Raw genomic sequence first — 26235 nt, 5'->3', positions numbered from 1 at the left:
AAACAGCCAGTAAATGTAGCTAACGGGACACGTCTCCATACAGAGGCTGCGTTATACACAATAACAAAGCACGTTGTGAGTCAGCTGATCGGTTCGCACACCTTATGTTTTTTCTGGCTTTTTTACTCTTACAACTGTGTGTCTAATAATCCATAAAACATTTAGTTCTTGAGAAAACTCAGAACCCACATGATATTCTTAAAGGAATCAGAAAATGATTTTATTAACGGTGTGAAAAACACAAGGTCATTGTATATACAACAGTCATGACTAGCAGTCATTCAATAATGTTATCGCCTGGATTTCTAGTATTCAATTTATTGCTGAAATTCACAACTTTTCCTGACAGTTGATTTAGTGAATGTTTTTTGTTATTTATTTCTCCGACAGCAGACGTAATCCTGGTTGTCATTCAAACTCAATTAATCACATAATTGCAGTAAACAGTAAAGACAGTAAAAAATCTAAACCAACCAAAGCATGAATGCAAAGTAAAGCATGTTATGACTTTGATGTCTACTTGCCCGTCTGAGACAAACGAAGCCATGAATCCTCCCCAGCCAGCTTCAGCTCTGCCACATGTGTGGTTATTACTGTGGCATTCATCTGAAGCATCACCTTGTGCTACCAACGGAAAAGGGCTGATGGGTTTGTACCGCCAGCTGAGCGAGGTCTTATTTCAGGATGTGCAGGCTAATGATTGTCTTTTATTTGTTGAACACAAGTGGTGTGTTTCTCTGTGTTCACTGGGATGGAAACATAAAGAAGAACGGTAGGAGATGTCACTGTTTGCTCTCCCTCCATCTACGGCTAAGTGTGTTGCTATGGTTACCCTCATTACCAAACAGTGTACGGACTGTTTTGTCATTGAAACTTGATAAGAGTTCAATTTATTACCAGAAGCATAACCCAGCTGGATTTGGTTTGGGAAGGGAAAAGACAAATAGTCATGCTGTACTACTCAAAATTCATGTATGCGTAGACAAAAGACACAGTGAATCCCAATATCACCATCTGCCTGAAAACAAAGGAGGAGGCAGATGATTCAGGAGGAGACTGTTAGGCTGTAAACTGACAATGTGTCTGCCGGTAACCGGGAAAGACGAGGAAGTGTCAGATTTATGATTCCCAGATGGAAATGTGCTGCATACAAACTCATGACCCATTTCCACACACACACACACACACTCAATTTAACGAGATTAAGGCAGGAGCGACTCAGGTTCTGTGGTCATAACCGTGACATTGTGATTTAAGACACATTTACACACACAGCCATGCATTCCCACCGCTCAGCTCTGCATTCCCTGAACAGTGGACAAGCCATTACACACATGTGGAGCTGCAGCTTCACTGTGGTAGGTAATATTGACACGACAGATTTTGGGGGAAGCGAAGGAGCATGTAGTGTTGTAGTCGAGACTAACCCAAGTCAAGGCCAAGGCTAAAGAGGAGGGCAAGACCAAGACTGGGACCGAGCCCAGACCAAACTGAGTACAGAACAAACTAGTCGTTTGCCTCGATGAAAGCGTTTCATTTTTATATATATATATTTTGAAGAAAAAAAAAAACCCAACTGTTTCTTTCCTGTTTAAATTAAAATGTATTAGAATTGAGTGACATTTGTGTGGTATTTCATCACAATTAGTCCACAGCAACTCAGCGATTAGTTTGGAATTTTAATAATTTGATGGCACACATTTCTGTATTTTCATATTTCCAAATATATTTATTGACACCCTTATTGCCATTTATATTTGTTCATTCTTTTATAGTTACACATTGCAAAGCACAAGGTCTGTGGGACTTTTAAATGCTATTGTTATGCATACTCTGTACAATTTTTTCCCCCTGTTTCCATGTAATAACTAAGAATAGTTTATTCAGTTCCTTAGTTCCATACTTGATTTAGTTCAGTCTATTGTTTTTAACAACACTTATATAAGTATGTATATATATATAAGTGTTGTATATATAGTATATATATTATAACTATGTCACTACTGTGCTTCTCTACTGATGAAATCGCACCAAACATAACCTGAATAGGATATTATCTCTCTGATTGTTATCCATCTTCATGCAGCATTATATGGAGCCATACTTGAACACATCAAATCCTGCCGACGCTCTCTTCATTTCTGATTCATGTAGGTTGTTACTCCTTGAAGTGGATCACCAACTTGAATTAAAATATAAACCAGCCATCTTCTGACAAAGTTTCTTTATCGAAGGAATGGTCAGTGACATTTATTTGGTTTCTCCTTTCATGTTCTGCAGGTTTATTCCTCCGCAGTGGAACCTTAATCATGTGCCTGCTTGAAGTCAGTTTTAGTGTGGTCCACAAAATAGTGGCTAGATGTCTGAGAGCAGAGCGACTTTCATGTTTAACCTTTTTATTGTGCAAATGCTTGGAGCAGCATTCAAGTCAGATAACCATCTTAAAAATCCGATTTGCTGCACCAGACTTCTGGCTTTTGGCGGAAGATTGGATTGCTCCGAACTCGATGGCTTTGAATCTGGTTCTGCTTTTCATGGACTGTGTTAATGCTACCATAAAAGGACTGCTTCACGTTTGCATTAAACAAACTCTGCTGCATGTCAGACTAGAGGATCCATTTAATTCTGCCTTTTTTGTGTTACATTCTCTTGCTTCGCTGCCCTCCCTCAGACTCGCTTCATTTCTCTGCCTCCTTCCCAGCTGGTTATCGAGTGATTATTAATATTGAGTCCACTATGAGTCTTGTTCTCACTGGAGCTTGAACTCTAGTTGCTCTCTGTTTCCTTTACACACTTTAAAATTAAAAATTAACAGTCAGTTAAAGTAGTAAGCAACTATTAAAATTGCATATTTTCCACTGTTGTTTCTGTGAGCAGAAACTCCAGCAATCTAGCAATGTTGTTCTGAATACTCGCTTGTCATAAAATAAGGCATCGGGACTTATTTGGATTTTTGAAAGTGTTTAACCTTCAGTCTCAACCTGGACGAGAAGTTTACAATTTGAAGGGAAAATGAAATACACATCTGAAAGTGCAGTCAGGACTTTTATCTCATGATTCCTTGTGCCAAACTTAGTCATGGAGAGAGACAAAATAAAAAATGCAGTTAAGTGTTTTGCGTTTGCTGGCCATAGTTATTCAAAATACAAATTTGATTCCAATTGTTTTCACATAGACTGTTTTCACATCGACCATTGCATTTGGAGTCTAGTACAGTAGAAGCTGTTGGGGTGCTCTTTATCTTGAGGAATACATGTAATAGACATATAAAAACATATTTTAAAAATATGTCGCATGTTAAGGCTGGGACGTTATGCCTCTGCCGCAAAGATACAGAGGATGCCTTTCAATTTATATTGCTATTCTATCACTGGCGCCGATGATAGTGTTGAATATTATGACTTTATTTTTTCTGTTTCTGAAAGCAAAAGTTGAATCACACATATATATAAATAACAAGAGTGATAGCTCTAGCTGAAGCAATGGACACCTGGGTTTCCCACTGAAAATCGTTTAGGAAGTAGGTGAAGGTGGTGACCCTATTTGTGTATTTATTTAAGAATTACTGCCTTGTTGTAAATACTCAAAACAATTTATATGCACTAACAAGGAGCCAGAACATCTATCAGTAAAAATTTGGGGCTAAATTGTTTCACATCACAGACTTATGCTCTGTATGCGCTGTCACCACAGAATATACAGTATACAGAATATGCTGGATTAAACAGGAACCAACTAATTTCACGGCAGTTCATCACATCAGTACTAATACAAGCACAGTGTTTACAAACTCATACCTGCGTTCTTGGTATACGTGTGGCTCAGGTTCTTGTTTGATTGAGGTTTGGAAATAAAGGCTGCGACACCTTCAAGAGCATGAGATTGGCTTGTTTGGTGTTCACCGTGAAGCAGATATGACCAGGCTTTTAGCGAGGATTTTGACTATCCATTGACAGTGCGTATAAGCTCCTGTTTTTTGCCTGAAAACAAACATGAAGCCAGTAAAATTATTTCAGTAAAACCATGGAATACTACTACTAATCTGAAGGGCAGTTGGCATTGTATTGCAAAGATAGTGGTGTGTTGTACTCCTGGTTTATCTTAGTATATTGTCTGTCCCACTAAGAACTTGTATAAGAGCCAGAAGCTTCAGTGTCTTGGAGAGAAATGGACAAAACGGGAAGCAGATTTTTAGATCTACACTTCAGATGTGTGGAAGTGGATTTCTTGATGATTCACTATCGCCTCTAAAGAGGCAGCCAGTTGATAAGGATGTGTTGATAAGGGGGTGAGGAAAGGAAGCACTTGACAGGAGGATGTGAGAGAGGAGTCAACAGGGCAGGATAGATATTTAGGGGGCTCAACGCTTCGTCCTATATTGGAAGGCGCTTTCATGATGGAGATACATTTTTTTTTACTGATTGATACGTCAGCCGTTGGTCACTCTGGTCGATCGTCTGTGAGCTGCTCGACTGTCTCCGCACTGGAGTGAATGAGAACGTTTCAGGTAGCAGCAGATGAAGAGGAAAATATAGGAGAAACAGTTTCAGCTAGTTGGAGGGAAGGAGAGTCAAGATTCACAGAGGGATTTTCTACTTTACTTCCTAATGAAGCGCTGGCAGGGTGTGTGTTGATGAATGATGAATCAGGAGCTAAGAATACACCCGGCTCTACTGAATGTACGCTCTAGTGAATCAGCCCTTGATTGAAAGAGCAGGAATGACAACGAGGGTGTCATCGACTGAAGGTTGAAAGTGAGTGAGAATGAATCTACTGCTGTTGAGCCTTAGCGTAAATAACTGGCTACAGTGTGTGACACCAAGAGAATATCAGATGAGAACACGGCTCCCATCTTCACAGAGATGTGGTTACAAGGGTGTTTAGCAAGGTTCTGCATCCAGAGTTAATGGACTGTCCTTAAATATTTTAAAACGCTCTTCTGCCAGGCTCAATAGACTCACAAAGATGGTGCCCACATAGGTGGTCTGCCTCTGATGAATCCTTCCAGTAGGTTCATGTCTCATTATTCTAGAAACCAGTGCTGTGTAAAGAGACAGCAAAATACAGGGAGGATACAAACGTCTTCAGATCAGAACACAAGTGCGTTTTAGGTGTCTGTCGATGCCCCCGTTTTACCTCCGTCTGCAGTCAGAAAGATTCACATTTTCCAAACAAAGACATATTTTGAAAGGCACAAGAAACAACTTCCAAAATAAATAAGAGGTTATTCACTGGAAAGGAAAAGGCTTGTTTAAGAGGGATTGGAATGCTTCATTTTGAAGGTTTTAAGGCATTTAACAGAAGTTTAGTTCAGTATTTTCAGTGTTTATTTTCATGGAAACAATAAGGGAATCCGTTTTTTGTTATGACTTTAAAGGGTTAGAAGATTTTTTTAATTTATGGAAGAAGAAGGTTGTTGTTTTAGAGATCTATGCAGAAGAATAACATGAGTTAGTCAGCAACTTTTCTATGATGCTACAATCTCAAATGAATGTTTCATTAAAACTGACAGTTAATCGACAGTTAGTTATTATGCTGGTTTTAAAGGGTTTATAATCCTGGTGTGTTTGGTTTGATCTAAAGATTTTGCCACCTAATGAGACTTGTGTGTAGTTAGGTTTTCCTTGGTTTAAGACTAGTGCCACACTGGAAACCTCTGAACAGTCTGGTACAAGAACTTCTCAAAAGATGTTGTGCATTACTAATGTCAGGACTGTAGGTAGGCCTTTTATGGCAGCTTGCTAGTTGGTGCTGTGCCAGCATCAACCCTGCCCACACTGCTTCATACCTTATTGAAGAATCCACATTATATATATCCCGATAATAATAAATAATATCCCAAAACAATTTGCAGACCTGTAGCACGTGGATGAAAAAAAATCCAGACCATCAATGAAGTCATGCAAAAGGTTCCGAGTGTCCTCACATAATACTGAAGACTCAATATTTTTATTTCTCATAAGCTGAAATAGTAAAACCCGACTGTGTTTCTGAGTTGAGGGGTGCGAGTCAGAGCTTTGAGTGAGGAGATCCAAGCCTTTCAGCCAAGAACAGAAGAAGGCAAATTTTCCCTGGTGCTCTTCTCATTCACCAGCTGTTGTGCAAAAATAATTAAAATGCCTTTTATCTCTTCAGTTGTGCAACAGCACATCCACCCTTCACTGCCAGAGAAAAATGAAATCCTTATGGCTCATTACTTTCGGCTCAACATTAGGGGCAGATACCGTGCTGCGTGACTTGGCTTCATTTTCTCGCAGGTGTTTGGACGAATCAATCACAGCACAAAGTATCATAGTTTGTCTGTAACTAATGAGATGACCACATCTGGTGTTTGTTAAGTTGCTCGGCAAGTGATGTCTTTGAATGCTAAAATGCTCTTTCTATTTCAAATCCATGCTTTTCTTTGTTTATCTCGTCCTCAGGAAGAGCTGACAGTTGCATGAACGTGGGGCGATGTCTATGTTATAGTCAGCACAGCCTCAAGGATATGTCTGAGATCTATGGCATGTCAACTTTCATATTTGTCCAGACATCGAAATTGGACTATCATGTGTCTGTTGTTATTGAGATCCTGTCCTGCATTTCTCTCTGGTCTGACTCATATATATATGTTGGACTGCAGTTGTACATGATGTGGAAGAGCCTCATGGTGAAATTGCTCTGTTTATTAAGGACAGCTATAGGTCCACCATAGGACACATATGGGCAAACAACTGTGACACACACCTCGGAACATCACTGGAGGAAAATGTCACATGAGTGTCACACTGGCAACAATAAGACAGTTTGGAATACAAGCCAATATTTCAGTGAAGCAAAAAACATAGCAGCTACTGTTGTTCAGTAGCAAAGATATTGAGAAAATGTGTGGGTAATTACATGGTAACATGCTAAATGAAAGCATAGAATAAAGAGCAAGTCACAGTGTATTCATACTAATGTGATATCTTATTTTTCTCATATGATGAAATATGATAATACAGGAAAATGAATTTACATTCAGGCCCACTGTTGAAATTAGTATTGATCAAAGTATAAAACAATTTATGAGCCTCAGATGGATCTGTCTGCACTATCCCTGCGTGGCAGGAAACAAGGTAGACAATGATTGTAGAAGTCCACATCTTCAGATCGTATTTGGCTCACAGTGGATTGTGTGATCATAGAATTTTATGTTGCAGCGGTCCTTATTAAATTTCCTGGGAGGTTCAGTCAAGGTCTATTGTGATTTTATCTTCCTCATTCCAGTCATATTGTGATGTCATGGACAACAGAACACCGTGGTCACATGGGATTGCAGTCCGGAAGTGTTATTTAATCTCTGTCCACCTGTGATTTCAATCAGATATACAAACACACAACCAATCGCTTTGCTTTCTTCACCTCATCGATGATTTATAGATCAAGCTAGACGCCACAGAAACATCTTTAAAAGAAAAGTAATGTATGTTTGTTGTTGTGTTGCAGTTGCAGAACTAGTAACAGGAAAAGTCTCATCCTGACCAGCACATCACCGACGCTGCCACGACCCCACTCCCCACTGCCTGGACACATAGGTTGGATACTAGATACCTTTAACAGAACATTCAGTCCATGTCTCTTCTTATCATGATTCTTCATTTACTTAGTTAACTTTAGAAATAAATAATTGTATATTTATTTTTATTTAATTTTTTCACACCTCCAATTAATACGCTTTAAGATGGTGAAGCGTACTGCCATTTTTCATTGTTTAATGTGTTGTACTTCTATGTTACTGTGTTAATGATGATCCAAATGGGTTGATATATCTTTCCAAAAACAATCGGTTCTTGTGTCTTTTTCTAGGAAATAGCCCATTGGACAGTCCACGCAACTTCTCGCCGAGCGGCCCCGCCCACTTTTCCTTCGCCTCCTCAAGAAGGTTTGAATTCATTTACTCAGTCATATTTAAAAAGTTCCTGAAGACGTTGATCTGTTTTCTGTTTTGCCAGACCTGATGGCCGTAGATGGTCCTTGGCCTCTTTGCCCTCCTCAGGATATGGCACCAATACTCCAAGCTCTACGGTAAGAGAGGAAGTCCAATTGTCGTTAAGGGTTTTATCAACAATAAATATTTCATATTTAGAGCACTAAACTAAAAGCAAATAGACCCCTGGTGGCCGAAAAAATAGATTATATTCTGACGTCAGTTAAAATCAGATCACATGAACAGACCTTAAGTTTAAATCCCAATTCAATTTAAATCAATTAAAGTATTGACGGCTATGTCCCTAGAACATAATTTACTTCTGTGGAAGACCAGTGACCTTGGTTTCTCCTCTTTCTGAATGAGGTTAGGTTTTGTGAAGAACAAAAAACCTGATTCTACTGAGCCATGAATCCCCATCATCGAAGAGCGACTCTTGTTCGCTTCACTCTAAAGTGATTACACGGCTCAGTCCCATCTCAACACACACACACGTACAGTACACACTTTGCACAGTGCACAAGTGTATCACATGTTCCACAGGACTGAAAATATCAAATTAGTTGGTAAGATATTATCAAGTAGATTCTTCAGATTCTTATTAAAGCCACTGTAATGGAATCTTAGTTCCTTGCCTTTAAGCTATTACCAGGTTATTTACACTGAGATGTGGATTAGCGAAACAAGGACAGGAGCAGTCTGTAAGGAAAAAACACTGTTGGATTTCCCTTTTCCAGATTTTAGATAGATTTTCGGTTGAAAGACAGAAAAGACTAAATGTACTCCTGAGAGGTACAGATTCAGTCAATGTATAGGTTACCGTAGAAGATGGTGGAAGCCTCTTGGAAGGAGAATCTGTGTCAGCATGAAAGTGGGAGCTTTCATCTGGGACTCCCAGCAGCGTTTTCCATATCTGAGCTGGATCTGTCTGTCTTTTGACTGCAACATCATCGTTTTTTTGCCTCCTGTTCTTGCACTCTTTGTGGCCAACATCAACACCAGTAATCCTGGAGAATATGTGTTCTTTTAAAGCTCCCATTGATCCAGACTTCTCCTTCACAGAAGGGGAAACTCACTGTCAGCGGAGAGCCAGCAGAGCTGCTCTTATGCTCCGCAGGCATCCAATATTTTTATTAATGATCGTATCTAGCATTTTTTTTCCACGTTAGATGTACTCCCTTTTGTTTAACCCAGTTTCTCTCACACTGTGATTCTTATCTGTCGCCTTCCTTCTGTATCTATAACTACCTTAACAACAGCTTTACACAGGTCTCTGTGTCTGATCCCCTGCAGTCATCCAGCTCATCTCAGGAGCGCTTGCACCAGCTTCCCTTCCAGCCCACCATGGATGAGTTACACTTCTTGTCCAAACACTTTGGCAGCACAGAGAGCATCACAGACGACGATGGTGGGCGGCGCTCACCACATGTTCGACCTCGCTCTCGTAGTCTCAGGTATGTCAAGGTTGACAACAATGTTGTCAATGTTTTGATGTATCGCTTCTTATTAAACTTAGATACCACTATGGAATTAAATGTTTTCTTTTCTTGTAAATGGAATTTTAGCACATACATTTCAATCAACTGTCAGAAAATGATGTCCAATTTATTCCACTACTGAGGCAGGACTATGCTGACAGGCTTCTAAAAATAGAGGTCTAGACCTCGCTCTCCGCAAAAACCTTCTTCAGCTCAATATGAGAAAAATTGAGGCGTGATCTCTGGGTCTATCGGCAAGATTTTCCCAAGTCGAACATGTGTCTGGCTGGCATCCTAGCTCTCCTGAGCTATCTGCTTCTCTCAATGCGGGGGAGCAGTGGTTTTGGTCTGAGCCAAATGAATGAGCAAGATTTTCAACACAGCTTTAAGAGTGAGACCAGACACCCGGCCTCTTGTTTATGATGTCTTGAAGTGTACTACCTCAAGGCTTGTGACCACTGGTGAGAGTAGCCTCATAGGTTACACGTAAACCTGGTGTGTCTTCATTATGACTGTGAGATATCCACATCAATGAACACACAGCACCGACCTTTCTACCTCTCCACACCAGACGTGGGCAAAGTGCTGTTCTGAGGCCACATGCTTTGCCTGTATTTATGTGGCCCTCATGAAACTGTTGATTTAGAAATAATTTCCCTTTTTCATTAGCCAGTATAATGTCTTGTGCATCACTAAGAACTTCCATTTTCTTTTTTTCCGTTATTTTCTCAAACATTCACTGCATGAATTGCTTCATATTAGTTTGGCAAATAATGACTTTTCTCATGAATTGACCTTTTTGTGAAAATGTATTGCTTAGAATACAATGTACAGTACCATATAATCATATAACCAATTTTATAACATGTGATCTCACTTTTGAAAGTCCGTATTGTGAAAAGTGAATTTTTTTTATTGTGAAAGTCCCCTGTTATGCATGAAATAATGTAAAAAAAAAAGTAAACCATAAACAGATTTTTTTTGTTTATGTTCCATCGATTTGTCACAAAGCATAGTGACATTCTGCAGTGAACTTTCTCTTTTAGCTACTTTGGACTGAGTGTTTTATGTGGACTGACTGGAGCCAGCTGTTGCTATTCTATAAAGATTTAATTCCAATGAATGATAATACCTAGGCTCTAAATGCTTCTTCTCGATACTGGCATTAACTCACTGAGGAGCTGCAGCTACTCTATTTGCAGAGCTCTCAGGAGTTCAACCACACCTATTAGCCCTCCCCTCTGGAAGCAACATGCCCTGGCTACACAGCAAGCCACCACAAATCAGTATTCATATTAATCTCCATGGCAGACGTTGGCCTAGATAACATCCTGTCCTCAGGCGTGAGTATAGAAAATCAGCTTATTGTGCACCTTGACATGTCTGATTAGAGCATTCATATCACATCACACATGGAAGGAAACTGTAATGAGATTGTACACAACAGCAATGTGCTCTCCTGAACTAGAATTAACTGGGTGTTACTGATCTCTTGACCTGTGGGGCTTAAGAAAGCAATGCATGGTGTCAGGCCATGAATTCTGATTTAGTCAATGTGCACCATTGGTCCTACTGCAGGGCCTTCTGTTGTCTTGTCATGAAACATCAAGGCAGACAATAGCATGCTGCATGTTGTTGACGTGCACGCCAACTCACAGGCAGAAGACAGACGAGCCGATCTGTTCTACTGTAAATGTTAAGTCCTTTTGTTTACTGCGTTTGACAACATATCAAACTCAAACATACCATTGATGCACTAACATTAAGATGCACTCAGATTTTTTTTTCATCCACCCAAATTCAGAGAGTTTATATGATGATAACTGTCATCTATGATCTATCTGTCATTGTCAAGCTCAAGTCACAGGTAGTAGGCCTGCAACAACTAGTCGACTGTAGTCGACTATAATCGACGATTAAATTTGTCAACTAGCCGTGATGTCATCAGTTTCTTAGCACAATCCGCCCTGATCGGAGAAATGCGACCCAAAATGTTAGAACATCAAAGGACACATACCGTACCTTTCACACCACATTTAAAAATTTAAAAACACACCACTCAAGTAAAAATTGTTAATTAAACCAATATTTATTGTTTGTTTACCTGACTAAACTTTACTAACAGTGGAAACATCCTATAGAGGATCATATGTTATTATTTACAAGTGGGAGTTAATGGGGAAAATAAGACACATCAAGCCATACATGAAGATAAACTAAAGTAATGGATGGACAACAAAGTATGTGTTTGTACCACTTTTATTTCAATGTGTTACATAAAAAGTCTTCATCATGAACTGCAAAAATTGTCAACGTTGCATCACCGACTTGAAAACAGACACACTGACCTCATCAGGGCTGAATGCAGCCTCCAGTCCCCATGTTCTGACGCTTTGTCCATTAAAGGACCAAAGTGAATATTAGATCAGATTTGTGTTGCTCATAGAAAGAAATTCTGCTAATCCTCAGCTCGAACTGTGAAGATTGATTTTCTTTCAGGGCTTCATTGTTTCATTTTCTCCATCAGGGCTTTTTTTTTTTTGTAACATGGCTGCTTTGTGTGTTTGTCTCTCGGCAGCCCGGGGCGCTCACCGTCCTGCTACGACAATGAAATAGTGATGATGAACCATGTCTACAAGGATCGCTTCCCCAAGGTCAGCTCCGCTCTAACAAACACTGCAGCGTGCAAACAAACGCATGTGATGAATCCAGTTTGCATCTGATTAAATAAGGAATTAGTAGAATGTAAGTTAGGATTTTGTGGTGCTTTGGCTAGAGAAAGATATGTGTTAATAGTAACTCTTTTGTGCAAGTGTTGTATTGACACTAGTTGAAAATCATCAATATTTTTATGCAGTCTAATAAAGTGTCCCCCCTGGTGTTACAGTATCTGTGTTCCACAATCGGCTTCATTCTTCATTTGTTTGCTGTTATTTTTGCTCTTAGGATTGTGCTCTCCTTTCCAGGTTATATATATATATATATATATTAGTGCTGGTTTTTATTAGGGGGCGTTACATAAATAAACCAATTGATAACTGTCGTTTTTGTTTTTGAGCATTTTTTTAAATCCTATTTTGGTTTTTGCTCTTATGTTTCTGTTCACTGTTGTTTTTGCCTTGATATTTGTATAGCTAGCTTCACATTTTGGTGTTGGATCGTGTGTCATCTCTGACAATACTCTGCCTTGATGTATTCCACTGTGTCACAGTTTTGAATCTTGCCGTTAGGGATGCCTCATTAATAAACCGTTTTTGAAGTCTCTAACATCAAACCAATACTAATATCACTAATATAACAAATGTAATACAAACAATCAGTCAGAAGCCATGATTAAGCACGTCTGTTCCAAGCTTAATCTTCATTAAAGCAGTGTTTTACTTACGTCACATCTTTTTTAAATCATTTTTACATGTCCTCTAAAAGGCATAATGTCTCTACATTGAACCTCGCAATGCCCTAAAAATGCCACAAAATGATTTTTGTTTCAGCTCTTGATCCAGGCAAAAAGTTCTTTGCTATAAATAGCCAAGGAGACAAAATCAATGGCTCTTTGCCACATTGTCAACAAGGCTGTAATATTTGTTCTGAGCCACTCTGAAGTTGCAACTAGCAGAGGGATGTTTGTGAAATGGTGTGAAAACGGCGCCATGACGTGCTAGATGTTTCAACACGTGTGACTCCTGGATAAGAATAGTACAACTGCCGCTGTGACACGTGTCAGTGATTTTCTTCAGGGCCAAGGTTTTTTCGTACTTGCTAAACAGCAGTATTAGTAAAATTGGATTGTTAAAGGATCTCAAGGATGGATTCAACCCTTTTATTCCTACTGTTTTATCATGGTCATCTGGATTTATTTAGATTTTATAGCTGTAAAATTGTAGCCATAGAGTATCATCATGCAGAAGGCCTTGTAGCTCTTCCAGTCATTTGAAATGTGTGTTCTGTCGTCCCAGTTTCTTCAGGAATGAGGGTGACACCTTATTGTACATGATAATGTCAAGGAAAGCATTGATGTGTCTCATACCTGATACCTTTTAAAGTAATTAAATGTAACTGAATTTAGTGATTGTAAACTGTTGTGACCTGTGTTTATTTATTGTCAGTTTCATTGCATTAATAAAGTGGTTTCCGCTCTTTAAGGCTACAGCTCAGATGGAGGAGAGACTGTCTGAGGTCATTCAAAACTACTCTCCGGAGAATGTTCTACCTCTTGCCGATGGGGTCCTCAGCTTCATCCATCACCAAGTGGCAGAGATGTCCAGAGACTGCCTGACCAAATCACGCGAGGGTCTGATCACCGGCGTGTACTTCTGTGAACTTCAGGAGAATCTGGAGAGGCTGTTGAATGATGTGAGGGGAAGCGTTTTTTTTTTTTCTCTTTACTCTCAAGAGCAAACAAGAAAACAATGCTGCTGACACTACGTGTCTTTATCACCTGCAGGCCTATGAGCGCTCTGAGAGTCCTGAACTCACCTTCATCACTGAGCTAGTCAAGAAACTCTTCATTATCATCTCACGACCAGCCAGGCTGCTGGAATGTCTGGTGAGTCGGACCGTCTAGTGTGCACTGATTTCACCGTGTCCTGGACTGCAAGACGTTTTCGTAATTTTTTATTTTGATCTCGCCAACCTGACTTTTTAACATGTACTGTAGTCCACGGGTGGGCAGTGACATTTCCGAAGGGGCTTCATTACTTACTGTGACTGTTGCAAGGCAGAAAGGCTGGTGAAAAAAGTCTTTGATTTAACTTACAAAACTGTCATAAAACAAGGAGAAAATTTGGAAAATGTCTAATTACGCACTTGCTTAAATATGTTTTTCATTTATGATATAAAGGCACTTTATAACAGAGGATTTTTGTTAATGCTCTTTATTAATTTATTGCAAGGGATAAACAATACTGGCATTACTCATAAAGAATATGTGTTTTAATTTAACATATGACTGTTAATAGCTGTGGGGGAAGATAAACATTAGGTAACACTTTAGACTGGGGAACACATATCAATAAAGTAATTACTTGTTTATTTATGGTTAATACTTGGTAAATATGGTGTTATTTAGAGTGAACTTTCGCTATTCCAGGGTAAAATCTAGTTCATCTTGACAAGACACTAATGAGTATGCTGTGAATACACAGATGAAAAAGTAGTTAATTGAGTGTAATAAATGTCCGCTAAAACACAAAATGGTAAAAAAATAAGATGAGACCCTGATATTTCTTTTTTTTTTAAATTCAGATACGAATGAATGATGAGCGCCACGTAAATACAGGCAGGCTGCACTTTGCCCGAGTCTGATTTTCTCTCTGATTTATAGCTTCATCTGTTGAAAAATTGAAAAGGTAGTGATTATTGAAAGTAATATTTATTAAAGCAGAGCAGGCGACGTGAGATAGGAGGAAGATGTGTGACTGGGTAAAATGTTTTTATCTTGTCCCAAAACCGGCATTCATTTATAAATCGAAAAACAAGCCAATAAATATTGATTTCATTAGTTAGTGCCAACCAATGTTGCAATTTGAATATGATATAAGTCGACTGGAAAGGTTATTTACTTCTGGCTTGTGAGTACCAAGTCGGTCATTCCAGCTAAAAACCAGCCTCTGTGTGTAAACTGGAAGTTTAACCTTACCTTGATGATTGATGTCCTCAAATGCTCAGAGAAGTCTTTTCTCTCCGGCCCCATGGCTCATCTTTCCGTTGCCATGGTGACCGTCAGAAATGTCGATCGGGTCGCAGGGACCTCAGATGCCTGAGATTATCAAAGACAGACTCGATCCTTCGTAGCTGGTGACTGAACAGGTCACTTTGTGATCAAGTTGAAGGTGAGTCAGAGTCTGGTGTGCAGACTGGCATATAATCCTGGAACTGAGGAGCAAGGATTGCAGCAACTGTTGCCCTTTTTCTTTCCAGAGGATGCAGGTTTAAGAGGAAACGGTCCCGTCTGCCTCAGGCCTTGCTTTCCAATCAAAGTGCTTTTTCCTATCAACAGGAATGAAACTGAATCCCAGTGGAAGTCACTAAAAGGCTTATTGCCGACAGGGAAACATGTTGGCACTGAAGTAATCTGGAGTTACAGGCCGATTTATCAGATGACTTTGATTAAGTGAAGTACATAAATAAAGTTTCTGGATGATGTTTTGTAAAAGTCACATTAAAAGGGCAGCAATTAAATAATGGAAATCATTTTTTTAATGCACTAATATGTCATCAGCATTAATACCAGACCAATAACATAATATTAAATTCCATCAAATAGTCTATTTCAGCCTGTGTCTTTTGCCAACTTCTCAAGCAGAAACCAGGTCAAAACATGCCGCACCATCTTGAAAATTATGATGAGGAAATTCAGATGGTCTTTTTAACCCAAAACTGCAGGAGTTCAACCCTGAAGAGTTCTACCATCTGCTAGAAGCAGCGGAGGATCACGCTAAAGAAGGACAACTGATGAAGGCCGACATCCCACGATACATCATCAGCCAGCTGGGACTCACTAGGGATCCTCTGGAGGGTAAAAGAGCCACTACAATATCTCTGTTTATCAGCTGAAGGCTGAATATTGACTTTGAGATATTGGATTTTCTTTCATCTTAAAGCTGCACTAAGCAAGTTTGGAAGAATGATTGACTCCCAACAGTTCTCATCCACATCTTAACTGAGTGCAACCCACCATACCACCCTGTCAGACCCACATGGAAACATGTTTTATTTCGTCAACATAGCCTCATTCAATGGCGCCTATATCATTTGTGAAGCCAAAACTTCTGTATACTGTATACTTGAAACAGCTATTCATTAGCATGAGTTAGTTGAGGGTTCTCTCCATTTCAGAACGGCACTGCCCATCTCATGGTTTGTTTGTGTTCAGATACGTCTTTAGCTTCTCTCTGTTCAGATTCTGTTTTCCTCTTTACTGTGAACACTTTTGTAGCCAACACTGGAATAGCTTCTCCCCATTTCACACCTTCCAAGTGGTAACAGTTGTTGAAGTAACCGACTGCGCAATTGAAATACAGTGGTTCTCGACCACAATCCGGTCCAGACGGCCGTTCGAGAAGCGATTTGTTCGAAATCTGAACCGATTTTTCTCATTACAATTAATGGAAAAACAAATAATGCGTTCCAAGCCTTAAAATAGGCTTTTGTAGGAGTGAATGTAGAGTGTCTGCTGCAGGTGCGCTGTTCGTCTATGTGTGTGGCCGCTGCATGTGGGAGGGGTTGCTGAGTGAGTGACGTCTCTCCAGAAGTGAAGAGGTGCCCGGTGCGTGTCCAGCTCTGAATGTGCGCTTCTGTGCAGTTTGGCTGTGACAAGGTCGTAAACCAAGTAACGCTCTGTCCGAGACTCGCCTCATCCCTGTCCCAGCTCCAGCCCACAACAGGACATCAAACCCTGGAGAGCGCTCCAGCCTCGGAGGTGTGGAGGAGCACCTCCCCTGTGACACTCGACCACGGTCCAGTGTGGAGACAGGAAAGGTTTTACACCTCAATATGAAGAAAAAACAGTCAGTAAATGTAGCTAACGGGACACATCTGCAAACAGAGGCTGCGTTATACACAATAACACGTCGTGGGTCAGCTGATTGGTCTGCGCACGTTATGTTTTTTCTGGCTTTTTTCGGGGGCGTTTGAGCTCTGGATTTTGGTTCGAAATCCGAAGCAAAAAAATCCCGAAGTTTTTGTTCGAAATCCAATTCCGGACTTTGATTTCAATTCGAAGTCCGGGACGTTGGAAACCGAGGTACCAAGCTGGTGTGAGTGAAGGTCAATGATGAAGATGTAATCTTCAAGCTCTTCACACCAAGCATGAATAAGTATGCTGACGTTAGCCTCTAAGAAGAACCAAAACGCTCCGGTTGCTGCTGCATCATGTTCCGTTTCTTTACAGTTGCAGCTCCAGTTGACTGAGAAGATAAAAGAGGTCTTGCTAGTGTTTAAATAGACTCATGTTTTTAAGCAAATTATGCACACATTTTCAAACTGCGATCCATCATCACACCCTGGAATACAAATGTCACATTTCCTCACTGGAGATTGACTGTGTGGATTTGTCAGTGCTTTGTGCAGCGATTTCAGCCCTCTGTCATTTCACTTTGCTTTGGGAGCAGTAATTGCATTCGACTGCCGTCGCTTACAAAGAGAACAATAAGAAGAAGCTGATGAGCTCTGAAGTAGGTGGTGAGACGTGCGGAAAGAAAACTTGATGAGGGGATTTAAGGGTTTGTGCTGAGTCATGAATCTCTGCCGTTATTAAAATCGAGGAAGCCTTTTGTCTAAAATGGCTCCACACGCAGCGCAAGTCTGACGTTCCTGCTCTAAACTGGTTTCTTCTTGATTTACCTGTCAGGTTTGCTTCCTCACCTCCATGTTTTTGCAGAGATCGTAAGCCTTGACAACTACGACAGCGAGGGTCCACAAACTCCAGAGACCGATGACTCAGCAGAGGTGATGGAGAAAACATTCTTTGATCTGCATCACACACTAGGCAGAGGAGGATGGTGGTTACTGTTCCATTCCCTTCAATAACGTGAATGTGTTTATGACATTTAACAGCTGGATCATGTTTAAAAGGAGGTACATGCATCACTGCTGTAGTTTTTTCAAACAAGATTTGTACACTGTCTACAGCAGACCTGGGCAAAGTGCGGCCCGGGGGCCATATGCGGCCCTTTTCCTGTGTTTTTGCGGCCCTCATGAGGTCGGACTAAAACTATACAACTGATAAGTAGTCATTTTTCGGACTATTTTTTGTCTTGTTTCTTTCTTAGCATTACTATTTCAAGAGTGATTATAACATGTTCAGGACTTAAATTTCTTTTCATCTGCTATTTTAGTGAGTATTTTTTGTTCCTCAAAATACATGAAAAGAAAATTGAAAATATATATTCTAATTTCCTTTTAATATTTCATAGATATTTTTGCTCTAGTTTCATTATTTATATTCAACTTAAATTGCATAATTGCCTAATAAATGCAATATTTTTATAGGTTTCATGCCATATTTGCACTTAATATCTTTGCTTCCATTGAATGGTTCGTTCTTTGTTACGTAAGATTTTTTTTGTCCCGTCATGTTTCTTAGTCATCGCCGCCTTCCTTTTGGCATGATGGCCCCTCACTGCTGTCACAGTTTATAATGTGGCCCTTTAGGAAATTTAACTGCCCACCTCTGGTCTACAGTGAAAGTTCCAATCATGTTGAAAATCCAGAATACTTCCAGAATATTTAGTAAAAATGCTACAAGTGCAACCCATTGTATATATATATTAATGTTATTTAGAATTAACTATTTTTGTTTTCCTTATTTCACTAAGTGTAACATGCAACACCGATAATACACCGATGATAATGTGCACTTTTTTTCCCTTGAAATGTAATTTTATTGATCAAGATATTTCTGTCTGCAGGGGAAGGGAAGAGCCATGAAGCCACCCACAGAGGAAGATTTTCAAAGCATCAAACTGATCAGCAACGGAGCTTATGGGTAAGAGGCGTTCACCTAAACAATATACATAATTTAACATATAGTTTTACATTTAGTTTTGTGTTTTGCTTGAAATACACATCTTCCTTGCATTGCTATGAAATCAAGCTGTGGAGATATGACATTGTTTGGAATGTTCTGTCTGGATTAGTTCCCCTCCCTTTCGTCCGTGATACTGAGCAGTTGTGTTCCATGGCTGTTCTCTGCTGTCTCTCCATCTCCCCAGCGCTGTCTACTTGGTGCGACACCGGGAGACACGTCAGCGTTTCGCCATGAAAAAGATCAACAAGCAGAATCTGATCCTGAGGAACCAGATCCAGCAGGCCTTCGTGGAGAGAGACATCCTCACCTTTGCTGAGAATCCCTTTGTCGTCTCCATGTTCTGCTCTTTTGAAACCCGAAGGCACTTGTGCATGGTCATGGAGTACGTGGAAGGTGGGCAGATTGGCTTTATACAGTCATAACTGTATTTCTAGTGATGGCTCAAGGCTTTTTCTCAGGTCAGCTGTGCCTATATCATGTCCACAATCTTGCTTGGTTAGAATAGCAAATGATAGACCATGTTAATCGAAAAGCTTTATTTACAGGGGTTGGACAAAATAATAGCTTTAAGGTGTTTCTATTATTTTGTCCTACCCCTGTATATTGCTTTGATGACCTAGCCTGGTTTGAATGGTTAATGTTACGACTCAAGTTCCTGGAGCAACCGACTCATTTAGTTATCATGATCAGGATTTTTCCGTTGAAAACCACCATAATCATCTTCATCTCCATGATGCGTTATGCGTTTTCTGCTTGTTTCCATGTTTCCACCTCGTATTAATACGTTTGATCATGTGAGAGTCCTTCTTTTAAAAGAGAAGGTGTGGCGGTGCTGCATGATGGTTTACATGCAGCGGAAACCCTGCCTGGTGGTGGCCAAAGTGAATTACATACTTTTGTAGATGCTCATCTCATAAAATGGAGATACTCAGCCTCATCTCTGAAGCTGATGGCTCGGGGGAACTTTGTTGTTTACGGCCACTGCAGTCTTCTCTCTGCGGCTTCTACTGAGCCTGCTGTTTCCGTGTTTTTTTCCACGGTCCCGCCACTTCCATCACCATTCTAACTGTGCCTCCACCATGTCCCCGGCGGACACAGCAAAGCACCAGCATGTTTTGCTATAGACTGTGACAGACTTGCTTTCATTATGCACCGAAGCATTGCTGAATCTGTGCATCACTTTCTGCCTCTCTGTACGACCATCATCAGTGTGAATATCCCCTTTTCTGAATCTGAGTCAGTCAAATTTGCTCGCTAGCTCTCTACTACTGAACCACATCCTCCATACTTTCCTCAACCTATGGGCAGTTTTCATTCTCTACTCCAAACTTTGATGGAAAAACGTCACAAATGTGTGCACCATCGGCTTGTGTGAGGTAGAAGCTACATCAGGCTTCATATTTGCAGCTAGGATTGTTTAAATCCCGCGATGGTGTCAAAGATGTGTGTCAAAGGCTTGCAGAATTAAATATTTAGAGTTGTTATTTTTGTTGCTGGCCACATTGCTGGACATTTGATTTATGGTTTAACTGAAAATCACTGAGTTTACTTGCTTGTGTTTTTTACATTTCGATGAGGTCCATGATAAGAACTGATCACAAGCTCTGTCTCAATCATTGCACTGTCAGTGAATGACTGAAGGTGAAGGAATTATCAATTCATTTTCATTTTTCATTGTCATAATTGGGTGCAATACTAAAGCAAAATTCCCATGGTAAAATGGCCATACACGCTTTTTGACTCCAATTCTGAAGCAATACTGTTTTGTGAAACTGCAAGGATCATTTGGAATAATATTTTGCCGACAGTCTTACGACGATCTGCTCCTCTTTTTCCAGAGGATGAAAATTATTTGCATCATCATTGATAAATCCAGTGAAATCCTGTTCTCGGCGTCTGCCATCGTTAATTATTAAAAGTAATTAATGTGCTCAGCTTGTCTTTGGAGAGGCTCATTAAAGGTCTGCGGTTCTGTCCCGATGGTGCAGGTATTTAATAAGCTCTCACAAACTCATGTAAATGGCCCCAAAATGTCACTTGGCTGTCGCAAGTACCTGTTTATTTGCATATGAAGCAGCAAATGAGATCCGATCACTTCATATTCAACAAGAGACACGCATCCTGCATGTTAATGTGACACCTGAGAATACAGAGACTCGGAGAGGAGTTGGGATTTTGGGATGCACTAGGTTTGCTTCAAATTGTTTTTCTGATTATCATTCCCAAAATCTGGGGCAAAAGGTTTATCATTATTATGAATTTATCAGGGGAACAATATATTAAATATTTGGCTTTGCATCCTGTCTCCAAGACTGCATAACTTAAGGCAGAGGTCACCAACCTTTTAGCAACCGTGAGCTACTCCAAGGGCACCATTGGTTCAGTAGTCACCTCTGAACACATAATAAACAATGGATAATAAATAATTTTAGTCTCAAATGCTTGTCTCATTGTTGGGTTTTCATAAAAAACTACCAATGGTGTAACAAAAAAGGAATCACAAAATCAAACATAATAAGATGGTTATTACATGAAAATTGAAATTTTTATTTTTTTTTAACGGCTTGCTACCATGTTGGTGACTCCTGATTTAGGGGTATCAGTGATGGATTTTTATATTTATTGAGCTCTGCCAGAAAGTAGAAATTGCATTCTCTGGGGAAAAAAGCTCTAGCGTTTAGCATGTAGCCAACTTCAAATGATTTGCTACATTTGCTTACAGTTTTCTTAGAGGCTGACTGGCATTGTAATAACTGGCTATCATTCATTATACAGGAAAATATTTTTAAACGAAGAAGACACTTGATGCTTACATAAGAAGTATGAAGCACTTATGCAATATTTTTGCTTTTCACCAATATCACAGTCTGTTGACTGAGATTGTCATGTTGTTCACGCTAACACCAAATAAATGTTTTGATGTTTATTCAAAATGTATATTACTATATAATCATTCAAAATTCCAGAATGAAATGTTTTTGTTTTGTTGCACCTGGTCTCATCTGCAATGCGTTATTGCTACATTCATTTCACATCAGTGCATTTGTAGGGGTTATTGGCAGAGGTTATTAAGTTGGGTGCAGAATTTGAAAGAAGAGTTATCCATTTTCTAATAATATACTATGTGGTTAAACTTTTTAATGTTACCATACATGATTATGAATATTCATAACATGTAAAGTCTTATAAATGCGTTGTCTTAAAAATGTACTAGCAATGCATTGTAAATAAGACCTTTAAGTAATGTGTTACCAAACTTTACAAAAACGTTTTTCCAAGTGTGTAGCAGCTGAATGTGTCTTTCACTGAGCAGAGTCTGCTCTTTCTCTGCTCTGCAGGTGGTGATTGTGCCACTTTGTTGAAGAACATCGGGGCTCTGCCTGTGGAGTTGGCAAGGATGTACTTCGCCGAGACTGTTCTCGCTCTGGAGTACCTGCACAACTACGGCATCGTGCACAGAGACCTCAAGCCTGACAAGTGAGTCTACGTTCTGCATCCAGCGGAATATATTCAGAATATTGCTGTGTTTAATGTGTCGGCTCATTATGTTTTTAACCTGCCGAGTAAGTGGATTGAGGTTAATTCAGTTTAAATATACAGAGGCTGGAAAACCTCAAATCTTCTCAGTGATGACATGGTGTGTACATGATAACCTGTATGTAACAGAAAAGCCTCTCCTGAACCTTTAACAACTGATGGTTGCTTTTACTTTATCTGTAAAAGAAACCAAACAGCACAAACCCTTCAGACATTGTTGAAGGTGCCAATAGCGGTGCGTTTAACATTAAAGCAGATGCACTGGAGTCATAGTTAACAGTGAACAACCAAAAATAAATGACATTTTCTTCATCTTCCAGTCTGCTGATCACTTCGATGGGTCACATCAAGTTGACTGACTTTGGCTTGTCCAAAATGGGCCTGATGAGCTTGACAACTAACCTCTATGAGGGACACATTGAGAAGGATGCAAGGGAGTTCCTCGATAAGCAGGTACTGTAATGACGGACTTCTTACTTAATCCATGCTGTGATGAGAAACCTGTGCGCAGGATGAAATTATTCAAATCCTTATTGAAGCATGTGGATTTAATGAGGTGTGATTCAAAGGAGAAAATTGCCAGCCTGTTTGCAGTTCTGGATTGAGATTTGAAGTTTATTTTGACCTTGGGTTCTTCTTCAGATAGCAGTTACAGATACAGCGTTAGTGTGAAAGTATCGTTGCTCTGTAATGTATCTTTTTCCAATGTCAAAATGTTAGTTGCTATGAATTAGAAATAATTGGAAAAATCTACAATTGTTTACATACTTTATATGAAAGGAATCTTCAATCTCTCTCTTAATCTTCAAACTAGTTTGAATCTCATAATCTTCTGATCCTGTCCCAGGTGTGTGGGACTCCAGAGTACATTGCTCCTGAAGTGATTCTTCGCCAGGGCTATGGGAAGCCGGTAGATTGGTGGGCGATGGGCATCATCCTGTATGAGTTCCTGGTGGGCTGTGTGCCCTTTTTTGGAGACACTCCTGAGGAGCTTTTTGGGCAGGTTATCACTGGTGAGACGGAAATATGAGATGGGAACAGATCATATATCAAACTGCCTAAATATAACCCGCTGGCCGGTGCTCTCTTCTTATATCTGTCAGATGACATTGTTTGGCCTGATGGAGATGAAATGTTGCCACCTGACGCTCAGAGTCTTATCTCTGCCCTGCTGCAGACCAATCCTCTGGCCCGTTTGGGCACAGGTGCGTATCAGCCGTGCGCTATTGCCATGGATTCATGTGTTTCAGAAATATGGAAGTGGAATCATGCTTTAGAAGAAAGTTGAACTATCTAAATTTCTCTAAATGAATGAAATGTTGCATTCAGAGATCTTGAAGTATTGTTTTTTTAGGGTTTTGATGTGTAAGATAAATATGTTATTTACATTATTACCGTTGCAAGCACTATGTAATGTGGATTATGTAGAAATGTCCCAAAAAGTACACTTTCCATTTTTAACACCCATCTCATTTGATGATCGAAACCAGTGCCCTCTCTAAACAGATGTAACTGGGCCTTGTTTGGAATGGTCACATGCAGAAACTGAAATCATTTTAGCTGACTAGTATACGCCAAGTATATTTTGCCACATTCATTGATTGGAATATTTTGATTAAATTATGATTTGCTTCTTAAAGTATTTAAAGGCTTTGGATTGTGTGTTGAGGAGAGACTATACTTTCCCACACGTTTTTTCTTCTCTGAAAAGCAGGTATCTTAAGATTGGAATCCAGCAGATTTTCTGATATTGAAAGGGAGCAGGTGCAGGCTGTTGACTTGGCCATCGACCAGTAGCTATTTGAACCTTTTTTTGGCCTGAGGGAGTATCAGACTTTAATAGTAATTGGCTGAAATGATGTGAAGTTACTTTCAAAGTGTCTCTTCATTCCATTTGTTCCACACCTTGTCTCATTGAAGAAGGGGATTATTCACAGGCATATTGTTGAGCTTGAAGTTTCCTCCTGAATTGTGTCCAAATATTATTTGCCACTGTTTGATAAGAGCATGGAGCTGAATTAGGATCCACATCCGTCTCCACATTCATCCAAAACATTTTACTAATCCTAATCCGTCCTCAAGGCAATGAAGAAATGTTCTTGGGTTTTATTACTCTTCTAAAAGGTGGAAACGCAAATATTTCTATTCAATTCAGTATTCATTAGTGATGGGTCCCGGAGCACTGATGCGGCGACGCACACGCTGAGCTCACAGATCAGTCACCACGTCTGTGCGCGTACCACTTTAAGGCAATCGTGTGACCGATGAATGAACTGTGTCAACTTGGCAATAACATGCCAAACTGTGTTCATAAGAAACCGCATCTGTCCAGGATGCACGTAACCAGCGGCAAGGGGACTCAATAAATAAATAATTTTATTTAGAAAAAAAAACCAATTATATAAAAGCTCAAGGATCCGGAAGCAAACTTTGAGTAAGAATAATCCAGAAAGAGCCAAGTTACCTACATGACAATGTGGCCCACAGCGAGCAAAGTGTACGGTCAGAGCAGGTGTCGATGATTCCAGAGACAGTGCCAGGTGTTCAAGCTCAGGTGGACATGGAGGAGAGAGCACAGGAAATGAACCGACAAAAGAAAACCAAAATAAAAGCGGCTCATGACACATTATTTACTTTTGTTGTGATGTTTTGATTTCAGACAGAGCTTTGTTTTCTCACCAATAACTCTTAGACTATTGTAGATGAAAAATACATTTGTAGACTGATGTAACACTTTGATGTGTTTCCTGCTCTGATCAACAGGGGGCGCGTTTGAGGTGAAGGAGCACTCCTTTTTCTCTGAACTCGACTGGAACAGCTTGCTGAGGCAGAAAGCCGAGTTCGTCCCTCACTTGGAGTCCGAGGAGGATACCAGTTATTTTGATAGTATGTCTGTGTGTGTGTAGATTAATGTTTCTGAGATTCTTGACGTTTAATTCTCAACATAGATTCTTAGCCTCACTTGAAGTGACACCTCATGCGTATGAACCTCTCTTACCTCCTCTTCTGACAGCACGCTCCGATCGCTACCACCACATCAATACGTACGACGAGGATGACACCAATGATGACGAGCCGGTGGAGATCAGACAGTTCTCCTCCTGCTCCCCTCGATTCAGCAAGGTCAGACATTTCCTCTTCATGAGTTGAACAGTTCTTGACATCTGGATTAAAGCTAGGGTTTCACACAAAGTGAGGTCAGAGTGTTCTGCCATGTATGCTGTCTCTTGACTCTTCACTTATCCTTGATTTCCATCTAGATATTTCTGTCTCTGCAAAGCTGCTGCTGCTTTTATAGCTATGAACCACTTTTACACTCATGTGGGATGTTCTCTCACCTCATGGAGACTTCACTCCTCCTTCTGCCTTCTCTCTTGCTATCACCTGTCTGTGAGCAAGCCGCTCACTAAAAGAGCAATTTCAGCTCTGACTGAGACTCTTGGAAGCAGAGTCATTAGTCTTCAGGCTTTGTCCTTGGCGTTGGATGAAAATGGAAAACTAAGAAGGCAACTTACATAAGGCAGCTGTATTTAATGTACACCCCTTTATTATGTGGTTTCTGGCACTAACTTAGATTTTTGCTTGGTAATTGAACAGCTAACAGAACCTGTCAGGAAATATGTGTGTTGCTGTAGTTTTTGTTCTTTTAATGGTGTCCTCCAATGAAGTTTTTCATTCATGGCAATGGAAACTCACACACTAATATACTCCAGCAAAAGTCAGCAAATGCAAGAGAGACGTCC

The 26235-nt window shown here is 40.0% G+C and overlaps 1 protein-coding gene across 3 annotated transcripts in view; it reads left to right on the top strand.

Moving 5' to 3' along the window:
* Window positions 1–26235, top strand: part of LOC128753400 (microtubule-associated serine/threonine-protein kinase 1-like) — a 61947-nt gene that overhangs the window by 25868 nt on the left and 9844 nt on the right. For all 3 annotated transcript variants that reach the window (XM_053855077.1, XM_053855076.1, XM_053855078.1), the window contains 17 exons: window positions 7468–7556; window positions 7828–7903; window positions 7974–8046; window positions 9242–9402; window positions 12005–12080; window positions 13570–13779; window positions 13871–13972; window positions 15811–15943; window positions 17807–17874; window positions 18837–18913; window positions 19140–19348; window positions 22294–22432; window positions 22813–22945; window positions 23340–23505; window positions 23596–23697; window positions 25256–25378; window positions 25506–25615. In XM_053855077.1, coding sequence (XP_053711052.1) covers window positions 7468–7556; window positions 7828–7903; window positions 7974–8046; window positions 9242–9402; window positions 12005–12080; window positions 13570–13779; window positions 13871–13972; window positions 15811–15943; window positions 17807–17874; window positions 18837–18913; window positions 19140–19348; window positions 22294–22432; window positions 22813–22945; window positions 23340–23505; window positions 23596–23697; window positions 25256–25378; window positions 25506–25615 — 2047 coding nt within the window. The remainder of the gene's footprint in view (window positions 1–7467; window positions 7557–7827; window positions 7904–7973; window positions 8047–9241; window positions 9403–12004; window positions 12081–13569; window positions 13780–13870; window positions 13973–15810; window positions 15944–17806; window positions 17875–18836; window positions 18914–19139; window positions 19349–22293; window positions 22433–22812; window positions 22946–23339; window positions 23506–23595; window positions 23698–25255; window positions 25379–25505; window positions 25616–26235) is intronic.

This window comes from Synchiropus splendidus, chromosome 2, assembly GCF_027744825.2.
Source record: "Synchiropus splendidus isolate RoL2022-P1 chromosome 2, RoL_Sspl_1.0, whole genome shotgun sequence".
Classification (NCBI taxonomy): domain Eukaryota; kingdom Metazoa; phylum Chordata; class Actinopteri; order Syngnathiformes; family Callionymidae; genus Synchiropus; species Synchiropus splendidus.
This window is presented reverse-complemented; position numbering and strand designations above follow the sequence as displayed.